The sequence below is a fragment of the Balearica regulorum genome, chromosome 7 (assembly GCF_011004875.1).
Source record: "Balearica regulorum gibbericeps isolate bBalReg1 chromosome 7, bBalReg1.pri, whole genome shotgun sequence".
NCBI lineage: Eukaryota > Metazoa > Chordata > Aves > Gruiformes > Gruidae > Balearica > Balearica regulorum.
This window is the reverse complement of record NC_046190.1, coordinates 23,994,320-24,020,332: the sequence shown is the minus strand read 5'-3', so window position 1 is coordinate 24,020,332 and position 26,013 is coordinate 23,994,320. Positions and strand designations below refer to the sequence as shown.

The 26,013-nt window shown below is 40.9% G+C and overlaps 2 protein-coding genes across 3 annotated transcripts in view; one reads left to right on the top strand and one right to left on the bottom strand.

Moving 5' to 3' along the window:
- Positions 1-25: 25 nt before the first annotated feature.
- Positions 26-20,091, top strand: AP3M1 (adaptor related protein complex 3 subunit mu 1). The gene is made up of 9 exons (XM_075758599.1): positions 26-316; positions 9,096-9,371; positions 10,097-10,268; positions 12,580-12,717; positions 14,688-14,773; positions 15,187-15,320; positions 15,978-16,185; positions 17,584-17,728; positions 19,028-20,091. The coding sequence occupies exons 2-9, from the start codon at positions 9,099-9,101 to the stop codon at positions 19,126-19,128; spliced, it is 1,257 nt and encodes a 418-aa protein (XP_075614714.1). The 5' UTR covers positions 26-316; positions 9,096-9,098; the 3' UTR covers positions 19,129-20,091.
- A 2,158-nt stretch (positions 20,092-22,249) lies between these two features.
- VCL (vinculin) overlaps positions 22,250-26,013 on the bottom strand; it is a 65,834-nt gene continuing 62,070 nt past the window's right edge. For both annotated transcript variants that reach the window (XM_075758597.1, XM_075758598.1), the window contains 2 exons: positions 25,462-25,566; positions 22,250-24,778 (listed from right to left, as the gene is read on the bottom strand). In XM_075758597.1, coding sequence (XP_075614712.1) covers positions 24,632-24,778; positions 25,462-25,566 — 252 coding nt within the window. In that variant the 3' untranslated portion in view covers positions 22,250-24,631. The remainder of the gene's footprint in view (positions 24,779-25,461; positions 25,567-26,013) is intronic.

The window sequence follows — 26,013 nt, the reverse complement described above, 5'->3', positions numbered from 1 at the left end:
CGCCCGCCGCTCCTGCATAGCGGTGCGCCGCCGCGCCGCCCGCCCGGGTGGTTTTAGCGCCTGGAGGCGGCCCCCATCCCCTGCCCACCGTCGAGGGACGCCAGCGGGCCGTGGGCGACTGGCCGCCGCGGCGGGGCTGTGTGTGTGGGGAAGCCCGTTATTCGTTCCTCAGCGCAGGCAGTGCCCCGGCCGCCCGCGCCTCCGCCGGGGGGCGGCCCCGCGCGTTGCCGGGCCTCGCCGCCATCTTGGCCGCTGCCCCGAGAGCGGGACGGGCCGAGCCGGGCCGGGGCGAGTGGGCCGCACCGGGCCGGGGGAGGTACGTGGGGCCGGAGGTGGGGGGGCCGGGCCGTTGAGGGAGGCCTCACCGAGGGGGTGCTGGTTTCCGTGTTCGGGAGAAGCAGCGGCGGGGCGGGCCTCGGCAGCAGCCGCGGGACCCTCGCTCGGCGAGAGCCTCCTGTGCCCGGCTCCGTACGCAGCCGCCGGCATTTCTGGGTGGCAGGTGTCGGTCAGGGTGACATCCCTGTCAGCGGTGGTAGCAGGAAACTGCCCCGCAAATCCGAGACTTCCCGTTTTACCTGCATCCATTTCCGTTGTTCGGTGTCCATTTAAATACAAAATTCGCTCCGTGTTTGAATAAACCCCCTGTTTTTTCTGGCCTCTGGTGCGTATGCAGAGCTGCACGGCTTGCTTTGGAGCGAAGGCCCGGCCAGCGCCGGTCAGAGCTGTGGGTGTGCGGGGTCTGGGCGTGAGGCTGGGTGAGGAGCGGCTGGCCTGCCTTCTGCTCTGGCATCTCCTCGGGTCAGTATCCCAGTCCCGGGGGGACCTACACAGGCTGCTGTAAGCGATGATGAGAAGGAGGGATTGTGCACAGGGAGGTAATTTAGTTTAGTTTTCAGGGGGGACGGCACAGGGCCTGCAGGAGAGATGATGCAGGATCTGCTGTTCAAGGCTATCTGCAAAACCTGCAGCAAAGCCACACCGGGAGTGGCAGGGGGGCTGCAGGAGGGTTAGCACCTGAATCGCCTGAATCTTTCAGCAGCATTGCTGCAAACACGTTGGTTCTGGTCATGCTGTACTTGCTTTATTAGTAAGGGGCCCTGTGAGTGTAGATTTGCATAATATGTGCTGGAAATTAATCCATTATCATCCACCGCTGTGCATTGCACATCACTCCTGCCCTGTTCAGTACCTAACAGGATAATTAAGTGGAGGTTGTCGCTTCTTTTGTTTCAGTGCAACTCTATTTTGAAGTAGGAATGCACTCACCATCTTTTCATAGGATGAATTATTTGTGCCCATTAGATGTCGATCACACTGGAGGAATAGCTTCACCATTAAATGTAGCTATTGTATAAACAACCAGGCAAAAAACCCCCCCATACTTGAATAATGAAAAATCATGTTCATAGGAGGCAGACTGCAGTATGGGAGAGCAAAAGCTATTTTACAAGAAAAGCATGAGCAAATTAAATTACTCATGAAAGAGGTAAAATGATGGAAGCAGTGTTTTTCAAAAGAACTGACTATGCCAGCCATGGGAATGATTCACCTGGCAGTTCCTTGCAGGTTTGAATTTTACATAGCTTCTAATTTATTTAAAAAAAAATCTGAATGGTATTTCACTGTAAATGTCTAGGATTTAATCAGTGGTCTATTGGGTGCTAGCTCAAAAACACAAGGAAACCTGGGTTTGAAAAAAATACATATATAAAATGCAGATTCTTCCCCATTTGTGTGCACATACTTGAAAATTTCTTGCAGATGGTGAATTAAATATTAAGACCACTCCATGCCCTCTAGTACTTAATTTTGCTGTCCTAGTCCAAAAATGAAATTTCATGTCATACAAAATAGGTATGCACCTGCTAAGTCCCAGTTACTCTTTCAAACAAAGCTCTCCTTACAAACAGTTCTGCATTAAGAATCTTGAATAGAAACCTTGTTGTGAGGATTCATGGAAGAAATTGAAGTCCTTGAGGTGGAGAGGTCTGAACAGCAGGTGACAAGTTGCAGCTGTACTTCATGGCTGTAATAACGGGAAGAAACCAAATTTTTAAAATGTTAAGTTCCTTCCTCTTATTTCCCTTTTATTTTTCCCCAACTTGCAGCTTCCCATATAGCTTTCAAAACTTAGTTAATACACAAAAAATGAGTGAAATCTTTTTTTATGCTTGTTCAACATAGTGCATGAGAGGCTGCTTTTTAACAGGAACTTCTTAGAAGATTCTTTAAGACACTATTTGGGAGCCTGATTTTATTCATATAGGATGGAAGAATTAAAGAGTGCTGCTCTGCTGTCTTCTCGTGGAAAACAAGGGAGGTTAAAATGGTTACGTGTCGTCTTTCTGCCGTCTGCATTTGGAGTAGTTGTAGTGGAGTGCACACACATCAGTAAGAGCTGTCATTTACAGCAGGGTTCCAGTGAGACTTTTTGGCTCTGGTCTAGTATTTCAGTAGTGCATGGCTCTTTGGCAGTCTGCTTGTCCTTTCTGGAACCTCAAGCGTCTCTTAAAATAGAGCTTGTGAGAAAGAGCAGTATAAAGCTGGTAGCACTATTGCTCTGGCCCATCAGACTTACTGGACCAGTGAATTGGGAGAGCACGATGGAAAACATCTTCCTGAAGAGCGACTGAGACAAGGCTTTTGTATCCTTTGGTTGAATCCTGCTGCCTCGATGGTTCAGAGTTCTCCATGGTTTGGTTGGAATATGAAGCTAATTATCAGTCTGTTCCTGAAAATCCCATTGACAGTAAATGTGTGACAAGATACTTGCCTTACCTGTGGCCATTTGGTCCTCTCTATCTATTCAGTACTGCTTTCAGAGAGTGAATTTCTTAAGTGGTCCCTTAGTAGTCCTAAAGTGGTCGATTCAGATGTAAATTGTGTTAGAAATATTCCATCTTAGTGTAAAAATGTAGTTTTAGCAATGAATTTTTAATTGTTTTGGTGAGGTTTTTTTCCTAAGAAACTCTTGGTTTTTCAGCTTTTACAGTGAAGCTTTCTGTTCTTGCAGGTCCCAAAGGGAACTGCAGTTATTCAACATCTAATACTGTTTGATTATTCAGGATCTAATATTGTTCTGTTGGCAAGAAATGGAACTATCTTGCCAGCAATTAGAAGATTTATACTGGAACTAGATTGAACAGAGGCGCCATGCAAATGTATTATTGGAAAGTTCATCAGTCAGCAGATGAAATGCTGCACAAATTCTTACGCAGGCTGTGATTGTTATTGGTAAAAGCACGGAGGTAGTTGGAAATTTTGTTATGGATACCAAACACTGATTTAAGACAAATTCAGAGTATTCTCAAAGGACTACTTCCTTTTAAAAACAATTCCAGGAAGTTACTAACAGTGTTTTAAATGAGAGTAAAGATAAATAAATGTATACTGAACATCTGGGAAGCAAAGTGTTTAGTCTTTAATAAGGATTATCTTGCTGGTAAAATATGCATCTGAGTAGTTGTAGAGACATAATAAGCACTTCATGGTGCTAAGTTAGAGTTGATTTTATTATGGGAGTTTTGCTTGACTAACAGAGAGGGACACTAGGCAGTTTTTAAGAAGGGTTGCAAAAATGTTTTTACTTTAATGTGCAGATACCTAAGCTGTGGGTGTCTTATAAGTATAAAAAGATTAATGACACTTGAGTGGCAGCAGTAAGATACACTAACAATGATAGTCTTACAAAAACTGTGAAATTACAGAACATTCACATTTTAGTAAGATCTGAGCCATCCAGGTATATCTGTTTAAATCACAACTTCTAGTGTTATGTCAGGGTTGGTCCAGCCAGTTATACATATGTTCAGAGCTGCCACATTGGCTGTCTCGAAAATGTCATTCGAGTATTTAAAAGGACTTCTCTTCATTTGTTTTGCTGTTTTAAGAGCCAGTGAATGGGGTTGGGAAGATGGAGAGCTAAGGTTGTCTAGTTTTGCCACATCCGTGACACATGTTGAATTTATAGGAAAACGCTAAACTACCAACCAGCTGGTTGTGACAAAAATACTAGCTTTAAAATAGAAATAGAACTGCCTATCTTAGCTTATTTCTTTCTCCAGATTACTTTAAGCATTTGATTACTTTCCATTCGCTTGTCATTAGAAGTTCATTTCCACAAATACATAACAGGGGCTCAGACAGTCCACCCCCATTAATCCTTCCACCCTTCAGAGCAGCTACACCAAATGCAGGGAACATGGATGCTATGGAATACTTTCCCAGTGATGGTCTCATTTTGAGCTGTTTTCAGTAATTATCACTAGCTCTAAAGGGCATTGCAGAGGTCAGTGATAAATTCCTCACTTCTTGGTTTTCAGAGCTTTGACTGTAACTCAGCTCAGTGTTATGGAAAAGCAGCTGGTAACAGTATTTCTGCATTAATTACCTTTTAGAGTACTTAATTGTAGCTAAGGACAAGCGTGTGAAATCAGTCTTTTTCCCATGCTCACAGCCTCTCCCTCTTGCCAATGAGCTCCACTTTAGTCTTGTGAGCCTGCTGTGACTTCAGTCCAGATGTTTCTCTGCCAAGAGATTGAAAAAAACAGAAACATTGCAAAATCCAGATTTAGTCGAAAGAAAAGATGCAGACTTGGAAAACAGTGTATTGAAGGCGCCTTAGTTAAAATATTTAGTTCTTCTGTGAGGACTTCAAATTCTGGTAGGATGGAAATGACTACAAAGAATCACGTGAAGTTTTGTGTGTCAGAGCAAGGATGGGAAGTCTGTGAGAAGAAGCTGCAAAACCTCTGCTGGGCTGCTTGTTGCTGCAGTGCCCATAAGATACCTTTCAATTAGGTAGTAGTATGGAAGGCTGTCAGCCTACTAAAAATGAGCTTGAATGGCTTGCTCTGGACTAAAGATGTAAATAATAATCCACGTACATCTTCAGTCTTCTTAGATAGGCCTAAAAGCAGAGACATGGGAGGCACGTCCTTTTGAAATAGTCCTAGAAGCACACCTTCAGAATTTTACATAGGGTGGTTTTATGCTGCCATCTCAAAGTGGCGTATGTGTACGCTGCTGCACAGGTACTCTCATGATTCTTAAATCTTGGTGGTGTGCTTTTGCTACTGTTTTTTTAAACTTGGGAACTTTGATTCAGGACCTTTGCCCTCAAAGTGTTGCAGCTCTTAACATGCTTTGCTGTTTGGTCATGAGTGTTAACTTGACCTATTGGTGTGAGGAATCTTACTGTTACTAGATTGATTTCCTATGTTCAGCATTTAAAAATTTTTTTTTCTTTGCAAATGTAATGCTCTGATGTACAGAAGGTAGGGTACTGAGAAATGGATTCAGGGATGTCTGTGTGTCTGAAATGAAATCTGGCACTCAAAAAATAGAGTAGCAGCGAAATCTGCAGTATTGGGAGCACTGTAAGTAATTTTTGTTAAATAATAGCTTACATAAGATATTTTTGTAGTAGAACCAGTTGTAAGAAATCTAACGTAAAATCTATCTTTAATTGGCTGGTACCAGTTGTTTGACAGTGTATGGAATAAATCAAATGACTTAGTCTTGGGTATAATAGGCTGACGTCCCTGCTGCTATAAGGGCTTCTTTACGATAGTCAGCAGTGGCAGAGGGAAGCGTCCAAACTGAGCTACCCATTGACTGATAGGGCAGAGCGTGTGCCCGTGGGTCTGCCTGCTCTGTACTTAAGCCTCATGGAGACAGCTTTAATTTTTCTACATCACTTCAAATTAGCAGCAAATTAGTGTGGTGCTAAAATTTGTAAAGGAGGAAAGGAGTATGTGAGAGGTTTTGAAGGGAACTCTTAGACTAGAAGCAAAATAATTATGTATCATGGGAAATCCTGTAATCCCTGTCGTCTTACCCAGATGATAGGGTGGGCAGCTAGGTGGGATTTTACTGCTCAGTTTCCACAGATACTGTAAAGCTGTAATCTGCCAAGCATGGTCTCCTGGATCAGTTTGCTACTCCAATTCACCACGCAGCCACACAAACACTCATATGAACACAGCTGGTACCTGGGCAGCTTGGGGCAGATGAGTAAACGGGGGCAGTGGTCCAACACTACCGCCCTTTCTGGCTGCCTGTGCCCTCCCTCAGTTACATACAAGTCATGGTCTAATATCCCAAGTGGAACTTATGGCAAAGAAGAGGCCCTGCTAACACAGCCATTTTGTGCGCCAGGAGCTTACTGTGGGCACAGTAGAATGAAGTTGCTGTACTTAGGTAGCGATTATGTTGGTGTGCTGCACTGCTGTGCTTGTTAAATGTGTATCATGACAAATGCAATCATTTCTGATCAATAGAATCTGTATGAATGTTAACAACAGGACAACTGCTAGGGCTTAAAAACACTCTGTCACACATATCTGACATACTTTGCCAGAGTATCGTCCAAAGCTGCCTGCAGTCCAGCATAGCTTCACAGTGGGCTGTAGTTCAAGTCCTCTGGAAATGGAGTCTTACTGGTGCTGCTTGTACTGAAACTCTCCTATGCAGCTTTGTGTGCATTTACTAGGAATTGGGTTTTATATTTGTTAACAGATATGCTATTGTATCCATATTAAAATGTACAGAGAACTATTCTAAGCTTTATAGTTGATCACCTTCATACGTTTGGGCTGCCTTGGTGTGGAACAATACTGACATTCAGTGGTTGATTATACTTGCCACTGTTGTGTGACTATCCAGGAGATTTTGGAGGGTTTTAATGTTCAGCACTGGCTAAATTCAGAACACGTTTAGTTAAACTGGATTAAAGCAATTGTGTCAAGGCTCCTTTATAAGAATGCTGTGCTCACAGTATTAAAATTATCTTGTTTTTTAACCAACTAAATTAGAGATTAATTTGGTCCAGGAGAGATACAGTAGAATCACACAATAACCCTTTGTAGCTTTGTTTCCTTTCCCACTCTTAAGCAAATTGCCAATCACAGTTTCCAAAAGAACTTCCTCTTATATACTGTATTGGGTTAGTTGGATTTTTCTGTCCACGTTTTGATTATTGGTCTTTTTGTGTCTATCACCAAAGACAGTGTGCTCTTAGCAGGAGGTATCAAAGACCTGGCAAGGCCCCAGCGAAGATGAGCAGATTGCTGTCATGTGTGTGAAGGAGCAGCTGGAGTTTAGAATTTGAAAAGCTGGATCTTGGCTCCCTTCCCACATCTGCTGACTTAGGTGGAGGGAAATAACATGCTAACTACCTTCTTTAGTAGTCTTTTTTCACCTTCTCTGGTGAGCTTTGGAAGACATACTTTTGTTTTGTCAAGATCTGCAGGGCCAGGCCATTTTTCAGTGTCACAAGTGTGTTGGGAGGTCAGCCCTAGTACTCTGGACAGTTTAGATTCAGACACAGCAACAAGAACTCACTCTGGATGGAGCTAAGTGCTTATTCCAGTATTTTGGAATGAGGCTTAATCATACAGTGTTTAGACTCCTTAATATCTCTGTGGGACTGGGCCATTTACATCTAGATGCTTCTGTGCCATCTTCACATTTGTGTGCCAGAGTTAACATTAGCGAAGGAGCAAATTTTATCTGCGTTTTATGACATGATCCTGGCCAAACACCCTAAGATTAATAACAACTATGATAGGTTTTTGGTAGACATGTTTGGCTTCTCTTGGACATACAGAGTTGATGGTGGTCTTCCTCTTTCGAGGTGTGGATGCCCAGTAACTGGTCTCTTTCCAATCATGTTTGAATTCCTCCAAAAGCTAAATAAATTTCAATTCAGGGTATCATCTCCATTGCTATCATCTGCCCATTTCCACCACCTCCTCTGTGCCTGCTGTAGCACTCTGGCAATGTAGTAACTTGCATTAGGAAGCTGATCTGACCAGAAACTCCTTTTTCTGGGTAAGTTTATGGCTGGACCAGTTTCCTGATATAGGTAATTGCAGAGCCACAGACCTGCTGAGATCAATACCTGGAAGGCAAAAGGGATGAATAACCAGTGGCAGGGACAGCTTCTTCAACTACAGAATGAATTTATGCAGGACATAAGTAGCAGGTTAACTTCACTGTCAGGAGCCAGTGCTTGGGTTACAATTTGTTTGTTTTGTTTTCTAAGTCTGAGTTTAAACTTGGACCTTATTTTTGTCAGAGGATGGTTATGCTGCAGGTCACCCAAAGCATTATATCTGTCTGATGTAAAGGCTAAAGAGATAAACTGAAGTCCGATCACATTTGTGTCTTCTGTAGATATGGAGAAAATAGTTTATTCACTGCATTTAAATCAGCAACTTAGTTCACGTATTATCTCATTGAAAGTTGAGAAATAGAGCGGGAATTAGTTTAAAAAATAAAAAGGCAGATAAGCTTCTTGTCCCATGAATAAAATGAAGGATCAGTGGCTGAGGCATGTTATTTGTAAATTTTTAAAGATATAAGAAAAAAGTTGCATTCTTTATGTGCAGTTCATACTCTGTTTTTTTCATGAGTGGGTGAGTTTTTAAGTGTAAAACATTTTATGTGAATATATTTCATGTGTGTCAGGCACATTTGAGGCAATTTTATTCATTAAACCAGATTTAAACCCCTGGTTTTGTGTACTTTTAATGAATTCCAACCCTTTATCTGAGTGCAGCTTGGCCTAGATCATAAGTAAAAGACTGATCAGCCAGCAAATAAATAAACAAAAAACATTTTTCTTGTTCAATAGGTGAAAGCTGACAAGGTAAAGAGCTGTATCTTTAACATGGCACAATTCTTAGTTGTGTGTGTAAATGGTAGGCAAAATCTTCTGCCATAGGAAACTTTATGTCTAAGTTACATGTTGCCAAACATGTTTAAGTGCGTGCCAGCTCATGAAAGTCAGCTTTTCTTTAAGAAATAAATTACGACAACTAAATAGAGATGAAATCAATGGTGCTAGCTTCTTGCTTACATTGTGATCTATGTTAGCGACTTAATCCACTGTGAAATATTTTGTGGTGGAACAGTCCTCTAAATAAAGAAAATAAAATTTAAAGAAAAGCAGCAAACAGATCTTTTTCTTAAATTTACAGTGCATGGTAATAATGAATACCCGTTGTAAGAAAGGGAATCTGAGAGAAAAAATAATGTCAATCTTCATATCCTTTTGTTTCTTTTAACTTCTTTGAATGTGTTTCCAACAGAAAATGATCCACAGCCTGTTTCTTATAAACTGTTCTGGTGATATATTCTTGGAGAAGCACTGGAAGAGTGTTGTGAGCCAATCTGTATGTGATTACTTCTTTGAAGCTCAGGAGAAGGCAATCGATGTTGAGAATGTGCCTCCTGTCATCTCCACGCCACATCACTACCTCATCAGCATCTATCGGGATAAAATTTTCTTTGTGTCTGTCATACAGACAGAAGTGCCACCACTCTTTGTAATTGAATTTCTACACCGAGTAGCAGATACTTTCCAGGTCTGTCACCATTAAATAATTTTAAAATTTAAATAATTCCAAGGGGTGTTTTGTATAAACTTATTTTAAAGAAGGGTAATAAACCTTTCTGCCAGTGATTTCCCCTTTGCAATTTTTAAGTCAAGCACTGGTTTATAGGGTACAAAGGAAAAGAAGGTATATTTTGTGTATTCATTTGATTTATAGATGCCAGTGCGTATGCACTAAAACCCAAATCACACTTTGTAAATGCTGTCATTTTTCTGTAAGCTTTTGTACTGTTCACGTTACATAGATGAACGAGAAGGAGCATGCAGTCATGAAGCAATCTGTAGGGAGGAAAGGCATGCGAATCGTGAGTCAATTTTCAACCTATTTCACAGATACTGTAAATAAGGGAGCTTCTGTGAAGATTGAGCATTGCCAAAAGATAGTCTCCTTATTTTACAAGAGTCTTCTAACTGAAAATGTGTTAATGTTCACAAGCCGGAGAACCTTTGGGACATATATACTAGTAAATCAGATTACATTAATTTTACTGTTCATGTTGTCTTTATTTCTAATTAGGTGATAGATGTAACCTTAACATGTGATCCAGTCAGACCATAGAAGCAGCTAGTCAGTTTAGGCGCACAAATTCCTTGATATATTGGAGGGTTTCTGTAAGCAAAAAACCCAAACAAACTTTTGCAAAGCATTTTAACAGGAATAAAAATCCTTTCCTTTGTAATCTCTGATTTGTTTAGGATTACTTTGGCGAATGTTCTGAGACTGCAATTAAAGACAATGTAGTTATTGTGTATGAACTTCTAGAAGAAATGTTAGACAATGGCTTTCCACTGGCAACAGAATCTAACATATTGAAGGAGTTGATTAAGCCTCCCACAATTTTGCGCTCCGTTGTCAACTCCATCACAGGTATGAAAATAAATAATTTTCAGCGGTGATTAGCTGCTTAAAAACAAAGCCCCATCATGCTTCATAGCTAAAAAATAATATATTGGTGTGGATTTGTAAGGTGAAGCCACTGTCCTGCCACTTCTCACAATTAAAATTTGAATAAAAGCAACTTCCTGCAAACTTATTTGCAGTTCATGCCTGACCCCTTTGATATTCCCAGTGGCACTGCCTGAAGTGGCACAGCTGCTGAAGTCCCTCAGGAATAGCAGTTCCCAGCACAGACAGCACATACTGGAGACAGGTGCTCTGGGATTGGTACAGAGCTAGCCCCAAGTCTTGAATGACAGGGGCATTGGAGAAGGTTATGCATTTTGTAGGAAATCATTATAGAAACGTATATAACAGATATCTAATAAATCTTTGCTGGCTGGGAACAGATAGCATGAAGGGAAGCAAATAGCCTGTCCTCAGCCTCCTCCCTGCCCCTACCACCATCAGCATCCATCAGGTTCAGGGCTGGTTTCAGGCTGTTGTAAATGGGTATGTCTTGCACTGACAGAGCCAAATGTCTGTCAGCTGAGCTGGTGGAATCTGCTTGTCTGGCAAGTGGGTGCAAGGGAGGTATGGCATGAGGTGTCACATGGGTTCAGAGATACGTGAGATGTTCGCCTCTACATTGTGTAAGAGGAGAGTAGTAGGTGGGCTGCAGGGCTACACAGAGGTGGGGCTCGGAGGAGTTGGTCTTTGAGATAGCACATGTGGTTTGATCTTTGAGTATAAATCTCATCAGTTTTAATTTCTGGGGTTGGGGGTTTGGTTGTTGGTTTTTTTTAAATGTGGTTTTGGATGGTAGTAGTTATATTTATGAAAAGTATCTGTCATGTTAATGGACTAGATGCACCACTGTAAGGAGAATTAAGACTCTTGAAACCAAGGGTTTCAGCATCAAATCCTCTTGTTTTATCTAAAGCCTTATTAGAATTCCCTAGGACCCTAAAGTGCCTGCCCAGGGCGGCTTGCATCTTGTCCCTGTCAACAGCTCAGTGCTGAGCTGGTGGGAAACGGCAGCCTGAAAGCTCTCCTACCTGCCTGGCCTGGCAGCCCAGCCTGCATAGCACTGCTGCACCCTGCAAGACCGCTGAGGGACACAAGGCACGGACACAGCAACTGCTCCCCTTCAGAGATGTAATGGGAGCGAGGAAATGGTTGCAACTCCTCCCCCAGGTGTGGGCTTTAGGGAGGGGTTTTCCTGTGTGAGTCATTTTACTAGCTCAAAAGAATGAAAACTTCTGTTTTCTGCCTGCTAGGAGAGGGCCTACCCAGCAGGTTGTATAGAAATGATAACTGCTGGCCACCAGTCTCTCAGTGAAAGTGTGTCACACAGCAGGAGACACTACCACATTTGTTGTGCTAAAGGGCACAAGCAAGTGTGAGCTGTGGCCCTGTCCTGAGCCCTCCTTCTAGCAGAGGGAGTTGTTTCCACTATACTGGGATTCAAATTTCAGTCACCTAAGACCCAGCAGTGATAAGATTATTATATTTTTTTCCTTTTTAAAGAATCATCAGTTTATGTTATAACTAGGTAGCTCAAGTGGTATTAAGAACCAGGAGCCAAGGGTGACAGCAAGGCAGGCAGGGACAGTGGCATGACTGTTAAGGAGCCCAGAAGTTGAGCCATCAGGTCAGGGGCGGCATCAGATGATAACAGGGTCATCTGCAGCTGAGTGTTTGCCAGGAAAGTCCATCATGACAAGACAGGTCAAGCCAAAAAATCAAGTCTGTGGGTCAGAATCTGGATCAATTTGGCATGTGGTCAGCTGTAGGCATGGTTGTCCTCTTGCTGCACAGTAGCTCAAGGGGGTACCAATGGTGAGACCCTCAGTCTAACAGCAGCTCCCAAGCAAAGGGGGTGGGAGCCCTCCCTAAGGCTTCTTCCAGGTCTTTCTGCATAACAACTCTTATCAGTAAATCAGTCCTGAAGTCAGCCTTCTCTTAGAAGGGGGAAGCGTGCTGAAGGCCGTCGCAAGGAGCTGTAATGTCTTGAATTGTAGTGACAAAATCCTTCACAGGATCTAGCCACAGATCTGCTCCCACTCAAATCTCCTGCTGACTTGAGCCTTTTATTTTGCACTGCAAAGTATAGTCTGAAAACCATACATCTGGACACATCCTTGAAGTGCATCCAGGTCACCTAACGAATGAAATTTTAGTGGTCCAGGTTCTAGTCTGCAGTTCTTGGGGGCAAATCTTGCTTTGATTCTTAATTTTGGCAGTTGAAACATTCCTCTTGTAATTAATTACTGATTTTGAGTCCCTTTTCATTTTTAAGGCAGTAGTAATGTGGGTGACACACTTCCCACTGGACAGTTGTCCAACATTCCTTGGCGCAGAGCAGGGGTAAAATACACAAACAACGAAGCCTATTTTGATGTCATTGAAGAAATTGATGCAATTATAGACAAATCAGGTAAGATGCCTTGCAAATGCATTTTTCTTTGTTGAATGTGTTTACATTTAGCTGCTGCTGTTTAGAGAGAATACAGTCCAACTGCTTTTTTGCATGTGTTATAGATTCATGTATATAAATCTTAAATAGAAATATGATTTAAAATTTTGTGCCCAAATGTATTTCTTCAGTTATCTTAAAATAGCAGTATCCACAAGAAATATTCTGTACTTAGATATTCTCTGTTTGTATCTTATCTCTTAAGAGATACAAATGGAAAAAATAGTTGAAGTTTTAAATGTGATGAAAAAATTATCTTCCGTTGTTCCTGCCAACAATTTACTGTAGTCCTTGTAGGCCCTCAAATGAGCAAGACAAAAAACTTTCATTAGCTTTCTTCTGATAGCAAGACAAAACTTGGTGCAAAATAGCTGAACAGTATTGTTTTCCTTATATATAAACTGGAGCCAGATATTATGAAGCATAGTAAATTCTCCTTTCTTTTCTGTAAATGAAATATGATCTCTTCAGATACAAAAATCTTTAATCTCATATTTAACTCTGTGGAGGAATCTGATAACTTTTGTGTCAGTGTTGCCAGTGTCAAGAAGTAGGAAAAACTACTCCAAAAAGAAAACTGCTATGCTGTGGACAGGAACCTGCTGTTTTGCTCATTATCGGGGCCCTCAGTTACTAAAGCTGAAGACTGCATGACACCATGTTGTGGTGTTATGGGACAGGGAGTAAAGCTCTGATTTCTTCATTCAGTGCTGCTGTTGTAGCATTAGTCAATGTTGGTTTGGTTCCATACACCAATTTGACAAACACTTTGGCCGCTGTTGAACTCGATAGTCGTAAACAGTTATTGTGCAGCTTTTACTCTCGCTGTCTTGAAACTAAAAGGTGGTGGCAATCACAGTCAGAACACCCTGATGGTTGTGTTACTCTCCCAGCTCAATAGGATTCCCATGAGTAGTATGAGTGCTTAGTCTGAGGAGTTATAGTCAAAACCATGTTTGTATTTCTGCATATTTCAACCCCAGTCAGTGTCCACTGAGAGCTTCAATTTCCTACTGAGGATCCTCCACCATAGTGATAGCTACTCTTTTCTGCTCTGATTCCTTGGGGACTAGCAATGCAAGAATCTTTCCTTCTCACCTTCACTAGGACTAAGTAGTAGATAAGATTGCTCCCCTAGAACAGGGATGTTACCTGGTTTCATAGGGATATTGTTAACTGCTTTCATCTGAAACAGGATCCCTTCTTTTCAGGCAAAGTATTAACCCACAGTTTCTCCTTCCCCTTGACTAGATCAGCAATACATATCTTCTAAAATAACCTTTGCTTTTAGGGCTAATTAGTCCAGAGTCCTGCTCATGCCTTTCTGTCCTTATAGGGTATTTAAGGAAATGAGCCTTTTCTGGGTAAGATGCTTGGTATTCTTGCTTTGGGGTGTGGGTTTTTGGGTTGGGTTTTTTTTTTTTTTTCTGTAGATTTATTTAACATCAAGCTAAATATGTAATCCCCCTGTTAAACAAGCCATGCTTGTGAAAGCCAAGGTCAGCTGGAGCTCTGTAGCACAAACTCACAGTGTTTTGATGTGCTTCAACTTCTCTGCACCTCTACACCACTTGCTAGTTTTGTGGAGACAGAGGAGAAAGGAAGGAAGATTCAGAGCTTGCATATTCTGAAATTCTTATTTGCTCATTGCTGGCAACTAGTTCAAGCACATCCAGTATAAGTCCTGTGTAACAGCTGGCACAAGTATAATTAGCTAATTTGGGACAAGCTGTTTGCTCTGGCTCATGTATTTTAGCAAGCTGCCCAGGCCACAGGTAACTGGAATGACCTTTCCTATCTGTGCTTGGTGTGTTCTGGAGTGTTGTGCAAATGTCATCTGTGCCCTCCAGCTGCACTTAACGTTTGTTAGGCCCTTGATAATAATGTTAAATGTCTTTTTTTTTTTTTTTTTTTTTTCCTCCCCCCTGCAGGTTCCACAGTCTTTGCAGAAATCCAAGGTGTTATAGATTCGTGTATTAAGCTCTCAGGAATGCCAGATCTGTCTCTTTCTTTCATGGTAAATTGAGCATATATTTGGGAATTTTAATTGCTCAGGATTTATTTTTCTTAATGATCGAAGTTAAACAATTTTAAGAGCGCAATCACTACTTCATGTGTTACACATAAGAAAAATAACAGGTTTTGCATTATATTGTAGAAGTTGCTGCATTGCTCAGTAGCTGGAATGGCTTTTGTCTGTACATAAAAATACACTCACAGGAACTGCTTTACTAGGTCAGACCAGATATCCATCCAGCTCAGTAACGTGTCTCAGATAATGGCTAGGAATGATATACTAGGAATGGCTCAGATAATGGCTAGGAATGAATACTTAAAGTCCAAGAAATAGGAATTATGTAGACTTCAGTAGCTAGTTCAAACTGCTGATACTTGATGAGATTTCACTTACCACTTTGCTGCTACTTACAGAATCCACGGCTGCTGGATGACGTCAGCTTCCATCCATGTATTCGGTTCAAACGCTGGGAGTCTGAGAGAGTCCTTTCATTTATTCCTCCCGATGGGAATTTCAGATTGATCTCCTACCGTGTCAGTTCACAGAAGTACGTTTCCGTTTAGACACACTGGTTCTTCAGATGTACCATATACCACTTTCCATCTGAGTAACTGCAGATTTCTCCTTGTTGTGGGGTGGAGTTTGCACTGTTGCTAAAATGCCTGTTCTCAGGTTTTGTCACATCTGTTGCTCTCTCCTCACTAAAACAAGAAAGCAATTGATACTCAGCAATCATTTTTCAGTGGGATAAACCACACATGACAGTAATATAGGGCTGTTCATTCCTGGTAATCATTGTTGCTGTTAGATGCTTTGTGCCTAAGTCTCTGTATACATAGAAGACTCTGAGCTTCATAAAAAAAAATAAAGCAAAAAAGTCTAAACTGCAGATGTTTGCAAACTAAGTCTGACTTGACTGGTGACTGTTCTGAGAATTGGCACAATGAGATTACTTAAAAAAAATAAACAGAGGGAGAGAGATTAGGACAAGTGATTTGGAAGAAAATCTTTTTTTCCTGTGATTTCTCTGCTAATAAAATCATATTTTGATGTTGAAGAGCTGAATATCACTTTTCACTTTTGAAACAAACTGGTTCTAAGTTGAATACATGCCAGAAACACAAGAACTATTTATGAGAAAGAGCTTTATTTTTTTTGAGCAGAGAAGTAGCCAGGATGCATTCAGCTAGTCTTGTCTTTTCAGCTTGGTGGCAATTCCTGTATATGTGAAACACATGATCAGTTTTAAGGAAAATAGTTCTTCAGGAAGATTTGATGTTACCATTGGACCAAAACAGAATATGGGGAAAACAGTAGAAGGAGTTGTCATGACAGTTCACATGCCAAAGGCCGTACTTAATATGAACCTCACTGCTACACAAGGCAGCTATACGTTTGACCCAGTTACTAAAGTAAGTCTTAAGATTTTATTTATTTAAATATCTAAGACCACATTAGAACAAGTCATACATATTGCAGAGCACTGGAACGGTGTTCCACACTTAGCAGAAAACTTTTCCTTCAGCATATGTTTATGAATTAAAATCTTCTATTTAAAAGTTGCTTTTTCAAACTTAGATACATACTAGTTGTGATTTCTGGTTTTATCAGCCTCCTTTCCCTCCCCCCTCTCCTTTTCCTTGCTCTCTTTTCCCCTGCTCCTTCACCCCCCCTAGTATTTTTCGTTAGTGGATGCAGTAGTATTTTGCTGGTAGATTCAGCTATGGTATATTTTGCAATTTATGTTCTATAAAGCATCCTTATCTGGAGAAAATGCAGTAGACTTAAAAATAGGTAGCCAGAAAAACAGGGAGCAGGCGATGAGAACAATAACCTCTGCCAAAAGAGCTGCCTGAAGATATACAGGAAGGAAAATAAAAGGTCTGAAAAACTGTATCTTGGGAGTTACGCTTTCTTGCGATTTGGGGTTTGAAACCTAAATTTTCTAAAGCTTCCGAAGCTTTTTAGTACTCAGGAACCATTTTGCTGAAATGCCATCTGAGCCAAACCATTCTGCTGGCTCTAACATCCTGCTCTGAGCTCTGTGCTGCCCTTGGAAATATCTGTCAGCAATTGATTTGAATTGTAAGTAAGTGAAAGCTCTCCAAGTAACATTTTGTTTCAAAAAGAACAAATCTTTTAAAAACAAAAACACCAACAAAAACACTTGAAGTCTTTTCTCTGCAAAAATAAATTATAGTGTGTTTTTATCAAGAGTTGGGATAACTAGGTGGATTGTAACTGCAAAAGTTTGTAGAAGTGGGGAGAAATGAGCTTTTTCTGCATTTATCAACAATTTTCAGTTTATGATAAGAACAACAAAAAAAAACCCCTCTTGTGAGTGAGTAAAGGGCCAACTTGGTTCCATGTATCTTCTTTAAAGTGTAAGAATCAGTGGGAAACAAGTGACCCTTAGGACAGTTACTCTAGCTTAAACATCTCCTTTTGCCAAGTGCCTTGCTCCTGTCCTCATTCTCATGTTTCAGTTCCTACAACCTTTGTGCTGGTTACTCTACTTGTTTCATGGATCTAGCTGACCCAATCTGACAACAGCAGCAATCACCAGTACTAAGGGAACAAGATGTATTAAGTGCACAAACCAACTAAGGAACACTGACAGGGCAAAAGAAATGCTGGGAGAGAAAAGATACCATACCTGCAGGAGCCCTAACTGTGCCATCTCCCAGCCAGTGGGCTTACCAGGCTACTTTCTATACCCAATCTGCAAACTAAAAGCTTGACATGAACTTGACCTGATGATAGGTTGTTTCCTAGAAAGCTACTGCAACTATTCTTTTGTTCCTGACAAGGTGTTAACATGGGATGTTGGCAAAATTACCCCTCAAAAGCTACCCAACCTGAAGGGCATAGTGAACCTGCAATCTGGAGCCCCCAAGCCAGAAGAGAATCCAAGTTTAAACATCCAGTTTAAGATACAACAGCTTGCAATTTCAGGTGAGTGGGTGGGCATTACGTGAAATTGGCACCGATGGAATGAGTAGCAGTAGGAAATGGAAGTGGGAAACTGTTAATCTTTTAATTTGGAGATGCTGATCTGAAGTCAGCTTGATCCAGAAAGGTATGATTTACACAAATCTGACAGTTAGTTACCCTTGCTGGAAGATTCCCTCACTGGGAACTGTGAATTCCCAGTTGTTTCGTTCAAGAAAGACTGTGGAAGCGTACAGAAGAATGGATTTTTCTTTGTTGACCTGTCCATTAAACGTGCAAATTTATCCTTTTAGTGAAGAGTGATGGATGATGGTTTAGCATGCTCCTCTGGACTTGCTTTAGCCTTGTACCACTGAAGCCCTTTCTAGTGGTCAAAAAACTCCATTAATTTTAAAGAATGCCGTTCTTACTCTTTCCTTCTGGAGCTGGTTAGTTCATCTTCAAAACAATCTGCAAGTAAAATCAGAATGTAGTCTATAGGGTAAGTGCAAAAGTAAATTTAAAGCAAACAAGACTTCAGTCTGCAAGCACTTAAATCATGTGAGTTGTCCATGTGTAAAATGCTTCTGCAAGCAAGCTTTGCAGGATTAAGACCCTAACAGAAGACTTACTTTTGGAAAGAAGGAGAATGAGTGGATGCAGTAGTTGAGAATTGGTGGAAGTACACGTAGTACTTACTTTTCTAGGTAGGTTACCAGCCTATGGTCCTTCTGCTTCCTAGACTACTTTGAGTAAATAACAGTCCTTGTGTAAAAACTGAATCCTGCAGCATCTTGTCAAACTTGCAACCCACCCGTTTCAATCCAGCAAAACACAGTGGCTCCATGGCTGGATGCCAGAGATAATGGGCCTGTGAGAAAGCAGGGGACAACCTGAAACTGTTAGGTGATTACTAGCTACTGGTGTTCCTCAATTAATAGAGGGATTTTGCTTGTCCTTGCCCTTATGATTTAGAGTGAAAATAAATCTAAAACTTGTCCTTTGCATCATCTACATTATTGGAAACAAGTGCCATGTAGGGTAGCTGTGAAAGATAGACTCATGTTCAATAGTCCCTCCCTTGGAAGCAGGATGTTGGCTCACCAAGTAGAACAGAAAGAAGTTGTTGCCCTGCCAGGGCAGCTATGATCAGGTGACAAGAGTGAGGTCTTCTGCTGTTTCAAACCAGATGAACTTGTGAAAGGAAGGAAAATTAGCTTCCTAACTGATCTTAACATGCTTCAAGAAAGCAGGACTTTTAAACTGACTGACATGATTTCTAGCATTCTGCTTTTAACTTTGTATTGTTTTTATCTTTTTCAGGACTGAAAGTGAATCGCCTAGACATGTATGGAGAAAAATACAAGCCTTTTAAAGGTGTCAAATATGTTACAAAAGCAGGAAAATTTCAAGTCAGGACATGAGAAGATGCTCTACTTCCAAGAGGAAATTCCCCTTAAAAAAAACAACAACAAACAAAACCACAAACTTGACTGCTTAGTAACTTATGTTGCTATTAATTAGGTGCCAATTAATAGACACTGATTAGTTTGGGATCAAAGCATTTGTGCACAGCAGCTCTTAAAATGAAAGCATAGCTTAGTTTTTCTTAATATAGCTTTAAAATAAGGTACTTTTTTTCTAATATACTTTCACTCTTTTTTTACTGAATTGTTGTGCTGGTGAATAGTTTGATATAGGTGATCCACAAAATGTCGCAAACACTACACTGCCAGTCAGATACCAAAGCCCAGAGGCCAAGCACATTATGAAGGCCAGGCAGGCCACTGGAAAAGTCTTGTGGTGGCATGTTTTGCTGCTGCAGCCTCCTGCAAAGAAAGCTCAGTTATTCTCACAGCCAGCTGCAAGCCGGTGTTCCACAAAGCATCATGTAATCCCTTCAGAACCAGAGCAGCAGTGAGAGGGGCAGAGGTCCCACAGGACCTGGGACATAGCAAGTGTCACTCCTGAGTAAGAGCTTCTGCTGAAGAAAAAAATAATTTCCTTGTTGTTTACAAGAAATCGCCTTTCTTAAGAAGCATTTGCCTTAATCAGCTTTCATTTGTGCCATCTGCAGATGAGCTGATAAAAATAACAATCTGCATTAAATCTGGGAGGTGATTGTCGCTTCAGTAATCCACTTTCTTTCCATTCAATCTCATCACCACCATCTTTTTTTTAAGAACACAGTTGCAGAGAGTAAGATCTATTTTTTACATGAAGCCTTTGCTTTGATTTAGATGTTCCACTTTTTCGAAGTGGATGCCACCAGATCTGTGCCATGTGTACATTGGAGCGTAGCGCTTTAGATAGCACAGTAGAAGTGTCAAGTGTATTTAATGGTTGTGTCCTTCAATGTTATGAAATAAAGGGAACTCTACTGCAAATACATCTTCTCTTGTGAAATGCTTGCACTATTGTAAACTATACATGATGCTCTTTGGCAGGAGACATCTGATACACAAAAATCGGTATTTGCTACATCTTTACTGAACTTGATCACTGCACAGCTATTTAAAGTTTAGAAAGGGCATTTAGGAGCATGGCAGGTAAGCTCCCTTTCATATTTTTTATTTTTAAATGGAGGACAATGTTTATGTCATGACATTTCAAAGACAACAGTGATGATGCAAAGCTGACTAAATGTTTCCTTATACAGCAGCGTAAACTTGTTATCACTGTAAACCAACAGGTGGTCCCCAGTACCCCTCAGGTTACAAACCACATGCTTGGTCAGTACATAAAAGGCCAAGAAACCCAAGTTCAGAATTAAGAAAGGGTGGGATACTGGAGAATCTTTGTTTCCTTAACCCATTTGGCTTACAGATTGATGAATAGGTGCTAACTTTGCTTCCAGTGAAGAACAGGAACAAACGTCATTCAGTAGTCAAAACTTCAAGTACTGGGACAAAAAATGATCCAGTCTGAAAAAAGGAGGGGGGACTTGTCTGAACGCTGGCAGCAAGCCAGTACAAAAGGAAACGAGCATCTATTTTGGTAACTCTGGTAATATCCCTGGGGTAAACTTGGCCACAGACTACCACTTTGAATTTCTGGAATTACAGATTAGTGTAGATAAAACAGCACTTTTAAGAAACAGCACCTATAAGAAAGCCTTGCATCTGTGTAGACACAACACTGTACTAAAAGCTACCGACCTTCTAGTCTACCTCTTTCAACTAGATAAACATCCATCAATTCATTACACATCCTACAGTTCTGCTTCATGTTTCAGCAAACAGCATCCTTTGATGACTTTACAAGAAGTCTTGTCTTCAGATGTAACTGATACATCCCAAGCTTAAGTCTGAGTAGCCAGAGCTGTTCTCTGCATTAGCAGCCCAGAAATGCTGCACAATCTACTTTCAGAGCTGACACCATCACTGATACAGAACGTAATGTAGTACCAAAACTGGCTAGCCTTAACCCCAATGCTTCCTCCTTCAGCCTGTTCAGAACAAGCCTTGCCAACCTTCTGTAACTCAGGCACCAGGACAGCGTGCACGAAGCTGCTGTCTCTGGAAAAGCTTTGACATGTACTTCGTGGCACTCCACTGCAAGTCACTGCCAACAAGAATCACGCTCACCTGACAGGAAGCCACCGCAAGCACAAAGGTGTGTTTTGTCAGGGAAATGGTGTTTGCTGTGTGAGGCTTGTACGTTTTGCTGTGGATGTGCTGGCTCCTGCCAGTTTTCCAAACGGCAAACTCAATGGCAGAATCTGCAGAAGGGGGGGTTCTGTTTTGCCTTCTCCCTGTTAAAAAAGTCACACCACCGCCTGTATGACTAGCACAGCTTAAGAAATGGGATGATGTCATTGCTGAGGAATTAGTACTGCCAACTTTTGATCTCCCCCTCTGTAGGTGTCCAGCTCTGGGAGTACTGACAAAAGTGATTGTCTTTCTGGTTCTCATCCTCTCTCAGATATGGAGAGAACTGTGTGAAGAGTAGGAAATCTGAATTTTACCTATTATTACTAAATCCCAGATGCTTTCTGGCACTGTGGGACTCTAGTCCTACAGCACCAATACATGTTGGTTCCATAAAGTCAGAACATCACATGTGCTGGTAGAAATTTTTAGCAAGAAAATGTGTGAGAAGTTCTTACAGTGAAGAAAACAGGAGAGTGATCCCACACTAATCACCCTTGCATTCAGTTCACAAAGTAAAACTCAGATTAATGAGGTGTTGGCCAGAGCGGCCGGTCATCCCTTACTGACAGGATCAGGAAATCCCATTTCAAGTTTTCAGAACCTTGTTTGGTGCCACTAGAGCAGATGACCATCAGGCCTCTGGAAAAACTCCTCCTTTTTCCTGCTGGACCACAGCTTCCAGCAAGTTCTTTAATTATGAGTTTTACAAGAACAAAAGACAGAATGAAGTTGTTTTAATCTTCTCCTGCTTGAGAAACTCTGCCCTTTGTTCAGAATACACAGAAACAACTGTTCTTTTGCTTTGGTATTTCTGCTGCTTTAGCTTTTTGCTGCTCTTATTGTTAACGGTCTTACCCACTGCTGCTTTATCATTAATACTCACCAGCGGACATTTGTACAAATGCATTTTTATTGTTTTAACAGAACCAAAGAAAGGTTGAAAACATTAGACTATACAATACATTTTGGTTTATAAACAAAGTTTTATAGTGGTAAAACATTCCTACATGACATTCATGGTCTTTTTTAAATTTTTGCTGCATTTCAGGTCTGAAGACCAATAGTGTTCAAAAAAGCAGTAATTGCATAAGGTGGACAGGTATCTTAGCTTCTACAAAACAGTTCAAGAACTTACAGCAAACATTCCGGAAGAATATAAAAGGCAACCATGATTCATAACTTTCCTGCAAACATTCCTCAATAAACAAAAAGTGATCTTTGGCATAAACAATTATGTATTAAAGGCATTAGTAATATTGCATTAATATCAGTCAAGCAACTAAAGAGTGACACTAAAAAAAAAAATCTCACAGAGAAGCCTGAATGGGGGGGGGAAGGAAGTGTGAGGAGCATTGAACAGTAATACAGGAAGACTATTTAGAAAATCCCTTAAAAATAACCCCTACCTATTCAGTGTTATTTACTATTAAATAGAAATTACTACATTACAATTATGTTAAAGATCTGGTATAAACCAACCAAATGCAAGACATTCAGGTTAAGGCTCTGGCACCCCTTCCTTGCTCTTCCTGTTGCAGGTAATTGCAGGAAGAGAACACTAAGGAAAGATCCCAAGTACCACGTATTTTCTAATACCCGGACACAAGGAGTGAATTCAAGACGAATGCATGCTTTCTCTTGCTAAGGTCAGTTTGAGGCAGATGTATTACAATCAGTTTAACTTCCCTTTTTAGATAACAGTGCAACGAAGGGTGGGGGGTGGAGGGGAGAAGGTCCAGCTGTAGAATAAATGTTGCAGACAGGTAAAGGACAGCTGACTGTATTGTGTGTCTCTTCAAGCTGTTAAGACTGAGCAGTTTTTCCCACAAGGGCACTTCTGTTAAAGGTGGTTTGATCATGCAACAATTTTCAGCAGATGAAGAGGGCATCATGAGGCCAGTGCTGATCTGGGCAGAAGTCTGCATGCATTCCTCATTCTCAAACAATAATTCTCCTCTCTTGTCAAATGTCAAAAGAGACTATGGAGCAATTAAATGAATGTGTGTGTGCATGTGTGTATATATATATACACACACACATATATATATGAAGGCATGTTCAATTATGGAAGGATAAAAGCATCCCAAGTATATTTTAGTGATAGAGTGGGGAGATTTTGTGGGTTTTTAAAAAAAATCCAAACAAAACCACAACAGTAAAGGTACAGCAACACTTTGTTCAATTCTCTATTACTAGAATTTGGAAAAAAAAATACCATGGTATGTTTAGCATTAGGAACCACCTTTTGCTGGTAGCCAGACTACCTAAAAGGTTTTGTGTCCCTGCAGCACTTGGTTTTCAAAAAGCTTATGTGTTGTTGCAAAGGGCAGTGAGGCAAAAGGTCTTTTTTAATTGAATATCTTTTAATTTCCACCTTGAGTGGCTGGAATAGCATTAGATGGAGAGTAGAGGAAAGAAGAATAATTGCATGTGCTTATTTGGTTTTCAAAAGGAAGAAGCCAGCATGTGGCATTTTCTGGTCCTGGAGATGCAGCTAGCTTAAGAGAACCAGGATTTCTCAGCTCAATGCATTACTGAAGTGAGCAAGAAGGAAAGAGTTCTATGACTTAAGGTCTCCAGCTGTACGGTTCAAGCTGTCAGTGTGCCACTAACATCCACTGCACAGCATTTCAGTACAAGAGCTCTGGAATGCCTACCTACAGGGTGACAGGAGGCTGACAGAGACAGCTCCAGTTTTTGTTAAAGTACTGATGCCAGGAAAAAAATCAAAAGCAAAAAAAATAGTTTCAGACATGGAGTTTTAATTGTCAATTTACAACTGTTCTGCTGCCCCCTCCTTAATTAAAACCCCCACACTTTCTATCATTTCTGTATGGTTTAAGAACAGCCAACTAAAATCCTGTTGAAAAATTGAATGTTTCTATATCAGTGATTGTCCCTAGAAAACTGCAAGTAACCAATGGTGTCCTAGACTCTCAACACAAGCTTAAAGTGAGGTCCATGTTTTATATTGCCACATGGAAACTACTGGAATATACAGTGCATAAATGAAATGTGCTTTTGGGAGGAGAATCTTCAAAAGCAAAAAAAGTATAAGAACTGTCTACTGTTGGAAGCAATTTTGAGGTGTTCGATATCAAATGCGTTCCGAAGACATTTGAAATGCATTCTCATAATTCATACCCTTAGAATGGGGCATTAGCATAAGCTAATCTTAAGCTTATGTATACAGCACCGTTTGCTGTGAATATATCTTTTCTGTTTCCAAAAAAAGGCATTTTGTTACAGAAAACAATACTTATGTGGCAAGTATTTATTGATACCAGGGGGTCTTTCTGACCCAGCGAAGAGTGAATCCAGCATCTGTTCTTATCTTAATGGATGCTGCTTCAGCTTCTCTCACTGTTTCCTTCACAGACTGCATGAGATTCTGGGCATTATGAACCAACATCTCAGTTGCCTGTCAAGAAAAAAAAAAATTTCCAATGCATTAGTAAATACTGTGTTCAGGACAGTAGCACGGAAACCCATGATGCCTGAGGGCTCCCAGTGCAAGCACTACATCAGTTGATTGCCAACTTAAACTATGAAAGAGTAAAGGAAACAACTAGCCTCTGGAAACCAGCAAGCATTATCCTGAATCAAAACAAAACTTCCTCATTTCTCACTATACATTTGTACAAAATCTGAATAAAAGCCTAGTGTCTCAAAGTAGACTAATCTCTCTCAGAAGCCCAAACTGTGGGATTTCAAGTGAAGAGATGCACCTCAAGACAAGTGCTCAAGATGGTGGTGGAGGGTATTTTCCCTACGACCCACCAGAGGGCGCTGCTCCTCCAACCTCAAGCCTCGGGACTCGGGGAAGAAAGTTCTTTTTATTGTTAAATCAAGGAGATTAAGTTGTTCATATAAAAATTAGAACCAGAGGAGCTTTCTGGCTTGGGAAGGATTGATGTTCCTCTATTAAACTGTAGCTTTTGAGCTAGAAACCAAGGTTCTATACTAAAGTTATCTTCATTGAACTGCTGAGGTAAGCTTCCAAACATTGAGTTCCCAGAGCACATCCGACATTACATGTTGTGTATTTTTCCCCATAAAACCGATCAACAATTCCACACTACTATCAATTTTTACACCTCTTACCTGTTCTGACTCTTCATCGCTGATATTAGTTCTGCCCAGCATGGTGGCTTTGACAGTGGAAAGAATTTTGAGTTGTGTACTGATGGTTGGGATTCGCTCACAGACCTGAGGAATGGGGGGAAAAAAGATTGTAAAAAGAATTGTAAACTGAACCAACACATTCTCTATTGTTTTTTCACATAAACTTATGCTTATTCCTTATCTAATAGGAATGGAAGGAATCTTACAACCTTCAAGACTTTCTGACAAATATTGGCAGGCTACTTGAATCTTATTTTACTTTCTTTGGGAGTTTTTGGGATGGAACCAACATTTTTCCTTTCCTCCAGATATTTCTCAAGGGTCTGCTTGTTTAGGAATGGGAGGATGTGTATTTGGCTGAGACTAAAAAACTAAGGAGTGTTATATTTCCGCCACTATTCTTGATGCAAAGGAATGAGTAGATGAAATTCGCAGAGTGTTTTTCAAAACCTCTTCAGGCACTGGCATCTTCCACTCACCTGTAAACAAATCCTGACTTTACAGTCCACAGATGACCATGGGATCTAAAAC

Excerpts from the sequence above, each read along its gene's own strand:
- AP3M1 (XM_075758599.1), top strand. The coding sequence starts at position 9,099 with ATGATCCACAGCCTGTTTCTTATAAACTGTTCTGGTGATATATTCTTG. Across the intron at positions 15,321-15,977 it reads TACCGTGTCAGTTCACAGAA|CTTGGTGGCAATTCCTGTAT; the intron begins GTACGTTTCCGT and ends TTGTCTTTTCAG. Across the intron at positions 17,729-19,027 it reads ACAACAGCTTGCAATTTCAG|GACTGAAAGTGAATCGCCTA; the intron begins GTGAGTGGGTGG and ends TATCTTTTTCAG.